This window comes from Borostomias antarcticus, assembly GCF_949987555.1.
Source record: "Borostomias antarcticus genome assembly, chromosome: 1".
Lineage (NCBI taxonomy): Eukaryota > Metazoa > Chordata > Actinopteri > Stomiiformes > Stomiidae > Borostomias > Borostomias antarcticus.
This window is the reverse complement of record NC_140234.1, coordinates 53,375,441-53,382,868: the sequence shown is the minus strand read 5'-3', so window position 1 is coordinate 53,382,868 and position 7,428 is coordinate 53,375,441. Positions and strand designations below refer to the sequence as shown.

At 46.5% G+C, this 7,428-nt stretch overlaps 2 protein-coding genes across 2 annotated transcripts; both read right to left on the bottom strand.

Annotated features, from left to right (window-relative positions):
- LOC311307706 (heat shock protein beta-1-like) lies at positions 1-1,583 on the bottom strand (the record flags this gene model as incomplete). Its single annotated transcript, XM_084436562.1, has 3 exons — positions 1-118; positions 332-395; positions 1,214-1,583. The coding sequence occupies 3 exons, from the start codon at positions 1,581-1,583 to the stop codon at positions 1-3; spliced, it is 552 nt and encodes a 183-aa protein (XP_084292688.1).
- A 3,434-nt stretch (positions 1,584-5,017) lies between these two features.
- LOC311307700 (heat shock protein beta-1-like) lies at positions 5,018-6,593 on the bottom strand (the record flags this gene model as incomplete). The annotated part of the gene is made up of 3 exons (XM_084436550.1): positions 5,018-5,135; positions 5,342-5,405; positions 6,224-6,593. The coding sequence occupies 3 exons, from the start codon at positions 6,591-6,593 to the stop codon at positions 5,018-5,020; spliced, it is 552 nt and encodes a 183-aa protein (XP_084292676.1).
- Between the last annotated feature and the right edge of the window lie 835 nt (positions 6,594-7,428).

The window sequence follows — 7,428 nt, the reverse complement described above, 5'->3', positions numbered from 1 at the left end:
TTACTTCCTCTTCACTTCTCCCATGATGGCGGGCATGGGAAAATGAGCCTCCACGCTCAGCACACCCTCGGGAGACAGAGAGGAGATCACCTTGTCAGCATCCACACCAGGGGGGAGTCTGCAGCCAGGAGACAGCAGGTTAGGCCATAGAGGCTCTCGTGTACAGTAAGCATTGTATGATAGGAGTAGTGCATGCAAAGTTGCCAATATCACTAAAGGAGAATGCATTTTCACACTCATTTATTGCTTACATAGATGTTTCTGTTCACTTACAGATAGGTTTTATTTTGCCTATGGAGGTCATGTTAATAGTTGTTAGTCATTTACTTACGTGTACTTCCGGGTGAAGTTCCTGGATACGTATCCATGCTCGTCACGTCTCTCCTCATGCCTTCCTAAAAGGCAGACACAAGAATGTTGTGTACAACTAGTAGATGTTGCTATTTTGAAAGATTACACAGCATTCAGTCAAGATCACTTTAGTCAAAATTGACCCATTTATTAGCACGCAACAATATATACAGCATATTAATTTTCACGCATATGAATTTTGGCGGTGTGATCTGTTCAGGGGGCCCCCTGCCTTCCATGCATGTGGAAAGTGACAATCTAGATGTTCCCCCCCTCTGGGCCGCTTGGCCCAGAGTGCCGGAAGAGGGAACGGCATCTAGCCCCCTGCCTCTACTACGATCAGAGTGGGCTGCGATCGCTTTGACGCTCGGAGGTAACTCAGCCCACTAAGACCGTCAAAGAGCGCCACAGGAGGACTGCTGTACATTATAGTCCCTGGCCTCCACGGGCCAGCGCTTCGTGGAGTCCGAAGGAGATACAGCCTAGTGTCTCTGCCTCCATGGTGACCGGAGGGACCGCTGGATGGCCCTTCGGAGATGTTTCGGCCCACAATCACCACGGAGCGCCACAGAGACTAAGCTAGGGTAATTCACCGGCTTCCACTAGACGACGCATTGTGGAATACCAGAAGAATGCAGCAATACCCCCGGAACAGAGAGCAACGATGACAACAGAGATGACATCGACAGAACACAGGCGGAGCAGGGGAGGAGGTGGGGCGTGCATGTTTGCCTGCTTGCTCCTCTAGATTTGTCATTCAGTAACTCCTCATTTATGTCCCTGTGCTGTTTACAATGTACTCTGATGAAAGGAAATATCTATAGAGCTCCTCCTTTACCGCATGAAATGGCTCGGCTCTTACCAGTGATCTCAACGACTCCATCCTTGGTCTTGACGGTCAGCTCCTCAGGGGCGAACTGGTTGACGTCCAGGCTGATCCGCCACTGGTCGTTGGACTGCCTCATCTCAGACAGTCCGCTGCTCAGCTGGCGGCTCATGACACGGGCGTAGGGGTTGCCCATGAGGGAGGGGAAGAAGAAGCCTCCGTCCACTGAGGAGCCAGGGGGACGCATGTAGCCGGGCCAGTGGGTGCCTGGCCAGTGGCACCAGTCATCGGGGATGGCAGGCGAGGCAAAGGACTGGTCGAAGAGTCTGCTGCCGTGGTGCCAGTTGCGGAATGGGTCAAAGGTGGGCTCCCGCAGCATGGTGAAAGGGATGCGTCGCTCAGTCATTGTGCTGGTGGCTCACAGGAGGTATCCCTCTGTCAAGGTAAGAGTGGAGTGGAGGCTTCTGGAGTGTTGGCTTTATAAACCTCTCCAACAACCCCCTCGATCCCCCCCAAAACTCTGGAACTGCTATTCATGGATAGCCTGCCCACCATTAGAATGACACAGCTGCGTGACAATTGTAATCTTCTCCTATACCTTACTGGCTTATGACGGTATCTTAACCCCCCCCTGACCCCCCCCCCCCCCCCCCCCCCCCACACACACACACAGACACACCCCCGCGCCGGTTGAGATATGACTGGCAGCCCAACTCTGCAGACTTGGACAGTGGACTCACTGCCTGGAAGAGCTCACTCAACATACAGAGGTACACTGCTGACTGCAGACCAGCTGGTTTGTCAGTAAAGAGTAAGGAGTGGTTGGGTGTCATCAACTAGATTTGTCCAGTTAAAAGTTATTTTGTTAGTGAAAGGGATTAGGGGGATTTCAGGGTTGCAGACTACTTATATTAAGGAACATGTGTGGATCTCTTTCCAAACATACATGACGATGGTGAGCTGACTTAGGAGTCATATGAGATGGTTCCAACATAGGATACTGTGGGTCCACATGAAGAGAAATGCTCACTTCTCATCTAAGAGGACTTAATAGGCTATTACGTACTTATGAAACCTGAGAGAGAGGGAAACATGTGTACCCCAATAATGTATATCTCATATGCTACGATTTATACAGAAGTTCTAAAAACAGAGTATCAGTTAAACCCAAATCACAACCCAAAGGTCATATGAAAAAAAATCATGAAAGAATTGTGATACTGTTATACAGTTGCTCCCAAAAAACACCCATAAGCTGTTGGCAAGCCTGAGTGAATTCCCAAGCACATATGTCAAGTATCAGAGCCAGTTGCTATGTGCCACTGTGAGTAAATAAATAAATAAATGAATATAGACACATGTCTGGTCTGACATGCATGCAGGCCTATAAATGATATTGTTGTCTCCGGTTCAAGGCACCTTGCTAAAACTGTCTATACAGCGTACATCAAGAGAAGTATAGAATGTACAGTTCTAAGCACTTAAAGCACAGCCCTTCTGTATATAACATTGGGGCTGTGGAAATCAAATAAAGGCTTAAGTGTCCTATGTCAGGGGCCAGATATACTGTACCCACCCTGGAAAAAATGTAAAGTAGCAGGACTATGGACATTAGCAGTAATCTACCTCTCCTGTGTGTGACATGCTGAGTGTCCTGTCCACATAGCAGTAACTTAAATAACATGACCCAGGACATGCAGCACACACAGAGCACACAACCATACAGAAAGCAGCATTAACACACTCACAGGGGTTTCCTCCATTTGGCAAACGGTACACAGTCCCCCAGTGCAGACTAACATTTGTTTGTACCTGCTTCCATCAGTGCTTTTCATCAGTTCAAAGTGAACTAAATGCCGTTGAATGATTTTAGGCATTTAATGATAGGCAGAGTGCAATGTTGTATGTTGCATGTGCTGGTCTTGTGCTCTATGGAATGTCACTTGTATTTGATGTCCAGTGTTGATGTTTTTAGAATACTTGGTGTTTTCTATTTTACGTGATGTTTAATGTATTTATTTATTTATTTATTTATTTTCTAGAGAGGCAAGACCATTTCCCCCTCGGGTACAACAAAGGTTATATTTTATCTTATCTTACATGGAAAAGCCAGCATAAGATACTGCAAAGGCTGGACTCTCAAATTGCAAATTGTGATTTCATTAATTTGACCATGCACATAAGTGTTTGGATTGGAACACATAACTTTGCATGACTTGTTTTGTGTTTTTGTTGTTAGGCAGAGTGGTAATGAACAGGCACTAATGAAACAGCAGCACTCAATGAAAACTACAGATGATACAGCAGTTTACTTTTTTGTTTATGCTCATGTGGGAATCAGGATCTATACTGTAGACAATAGCTGAATACAGTCCATGTAACGTGTAGTAATATATCAGCCAGATAACCAGTGTCATTCTTGATACAGTGTGAAGTATTGGGCATTGGGCAGAATCTTCTGGCTCTTACCTGATACCTCAGGTGTAATGTTTACAGAGCATTATAACACAAAAAAATGCACCCTCTGCATGTCAAGAGGTACAGTAGGAACCTGTATAAGAAGATCTATCCTACAGCAATTCAATGGGACAAACAGTTGTAAAATGTTATGGTATGACGCAAGATAATATGAACGCTGCTCCAGTAATATTCACCCACAGCAAGAGCTACTGTACAAGCTCAGTGCACAGACAGATAGCCCTATTATTAGTCCTCCCTGCAGCCTGGGAGTAGATATTGAGGAGGCAGGGGCCATCAATTTGACAAGCCCACCGCAGAGCCTAGGCTAACTGTGTAGTCCACCACAGACCAACAGACTTGCATAGCAGGCATCCGGCCAAATTTAGCATACCATCTTCCCTCTGTCCCATACCCCGTATCATTTACATTGCAAAACTATGTTTTGTACAGGCCAGTTTGCTTTGGGTGCTGCAGCCACACACGCAGCAGTCAGCAGAAAGTAACCCCCCGTCAGTAAGCTGAGCGGGTCAGTTATGTAATAATGATAAACACACTGTAGGAGGACTTCAGCATGATCAAGACAGGTACAGTGCACGGTTTACTCTCTGGTTTATCATTCAGAAGGTTCATTCAGAACACATTGACATTGTCCAAAAACATCTAGGTACTGTGTGGTTGATACAGAATTAATAATTAAAAATGTAATTTTTATGTTCTTGTCTGTATATTATTCAACAAAAAGAACTAAGATGCTCAATTTTAGCCCCTTCTTGTCCCTTCAGTGCACATTGTACAGGTACTGCTGCAGTATATTTACTATGTATGATAACAAATTTAAATGTATGAAGGCTTAAACACATTATGAGACTGAGAAGAAAGAAAAAACGAAACACTGAAATCATATTGTATCTTTATTACCGTATCACCAAACTCACTTTCATACAGAATCAAGTACAGACATGGTCAGTTACTGTATGCAACAATACTCCCTCTCTACTGTTGGCTAACATTGTTCTGTAGATGTACTGCCTGCTTGATTCTCTAGCTGTGATTGGTTGCTGAGGTGTCAGTTGAATTCCAGCTAGATGAACATTCGCTCAATCTTCATGCTTGTTCCTCAAAAGCATCCCAAGACCAGAGCAAGGGTTATAGCTAGCTGTGTATATACCAGTGAAATATAAAATAACTATCGGTTTTGCAGAAACAGCAACATACAGTACAACACGTGGACATACAGTACATTGACTATGAGAAGATGAAGCTAGCGATGCAAATCAAGGTATAAAAGAGCAGGCACTAAAGATATTAACTATTACGAATTGCATCTGAAAGCTGCTGTCTGCAAAATCAACCATTGCTGGAGGTGCACTGCTGGGGAGTTTACTTCCTCTTCACTTCTCCCATGATGGCGGGCATGGGAAAATGAGCCTCCACGCTCAGCACACCCTCGGGAGACAGAGAGGAGATCACCTTGTCAGCATCCACACCAGGGGGGAGTCTGCAGCCAGGAGACAGCAGGTTAGGCCATAGAGGCTCTCATGTACAGTAAGCATTGTATTATAGGAGTAGTGCATGCAAAGTTGCCAATATCACTAAAGGAGAATACATTTTCACACTCATTTATTGCTTACATAGTTGTTTCTGTTCACTTACAGATTTTATTTTGCCTATGGAGGTCATGTTAATAGTTAGTCATTTACTTACGTGTACTTCCGGGTGAAGTTCCTGGATACGTATCCATGCTCGTCACGTCTCTCCTCATGCCTTCCTAAAAGGCAGACACAAGAATGTTGTGTACAACTAGTAGATGTTGCTATTTTGAAAGATTACACAGCATTCAGTCAAGATCACTTTAGTCAAAATTGACCCATTTATTAGTACGCAACAATATATACAGCATATTAATTTTTACGCATATGAATTTTGGCGGTGTGATCTGTTTAGGGGGCCCCCTGCCTTCCATGCATGTGGAAAGTGACAATCTAGATGTTCCCCCCCTCTGGGCCGCTTGGCCCAGAGTGCCGAAAGAGGGAACGGCATCTAGCCCCCTGCCTCTACTACGATCAGAGTGGGCTGCGATCGCTTTGACGCTCGGAGGTAACTCAGCCCACTAAGACCGTCAAAGAGCGCCACAGGAGGACTGCTGTACATTATAGTCCCTGGCCTCCACGGGCCAGCGCTTCGTGGAGTCCGAAGGAGATACAGCCTAGTGTCTCTGCCTCCATGGTGACCGGAGGGACCGCTGGATGGCCCTTCGGAGATGTTTCGGCCCACAATCACCACGGAGCGCCACAGAGACTAAGCTAGGGTAATTCACCGGCTTCCACTAGCCGACGCATAGTGGAATACCAGAAGAATGCAGCAATACCCCCGGAACAGAGAGCAACGATGACAACAGAGATGACATCGACAGAACACAGGCGGAGCAGGGGAGGAGGTGGGGCGTGCATGTTTGCCTGCTTGCTCCTCTAGATTTGTCATTCAGTAACTCCTCATTTATGTCCCTGTGCTGTTTACAATGTACTCTGATGAAAGGAAATATCTATAGAGCTCCTCCTTTACCGCATGAAATGGCTCGGCTCTTACCAGTGATCTCAACGACTCCATCCTTGGTCTTGACGGTCAGCTCCTCAGGGGCGAACTGGTTGACGTCCAGGCTGATCCGCCACTGGTCGTTGGACTGCCTCATCTCAGACAGCCCGCTGCTCAGCTGGCGGCTCATGACACGGGCGTAGGGGTTGCCCATGAGGGAGGGGAAGAAGAAGCCTCCGTCCACTGAGGAGCCAGGGGGACGCATGTAGCCGGGCCAGTGGGTGCCTGGCCAGTGGCACCAGTCATCGGGGATGGCAGGCGAGGCAAAGGACTGGTCGAAGAGTCTGCTGCCGTGGTGCCAGTTGCGGAATGGGTCAAAGGTGGGCTCCCGCAGCATGGTGAAAGGGATGCGTCGCTCAGTCATTGTGCTGGTGGCTCACAGGAGGTATCCCTCTGTCAAGGTAAGAGTGGAGTAGAGGCTTCTGGAGTGTTGGCTTTATAAACCTCTCCAACACCCCCCTCGATCCCCCCCAAAACTCTGGAACTGCTATTCATGGATAGCCTGCCCACCATTAGAATGACACAGCTGCGTGACAATTGTAATCTTCTCCTATACCTTACTGGCTTATGACGGTATCTTAACCCCCCCCTGACCCCCCCCCCCCCACACACACACACACACACACAGACACACCCCCGCGCCGGTTGAGATATGACTAGCAGCCCAACTCTGCAGACTTGGACAGTGGACTCACTGCCTGGAAGAGCTCACTCAACATACAGAGGTACACTGCTGACTGCAGACCAGCTGGTTTGTCAGTAAAGAGTAAGGAGTGGTTGGGTGTCATCAACTAGATTTGTCCAGTTAAAAGTTATTTTGTTAGTGAAAGGGATTAGGGGGATTTCAGGGTTGCAGACTACTTATATTAAGGAACATGTGTGGATCTCTTTCCAAACATACATGACGATGGTGAGCTGACTTAGGAGTTATATGAGATGGTTCTAACATACTGTGGGTCCACATGAGGAGAAATGCTCACTTCTCATCTAAGAGGACTTAATAGGCTATTATGTACTTATGAAACCTGAGAGAGAGGGAAACATGTGTACCTCAATAATGTATATCTCATATGCTACGATTTATACAGAAGTTCTAAAAACAGAGTATCAGTTAAACCCAAATCACAACCCAAAGGTCATATGAAAATAAAACATGAAAGAATTGTGATACTGTTATACAGTTGCTCCCAAAAAACACC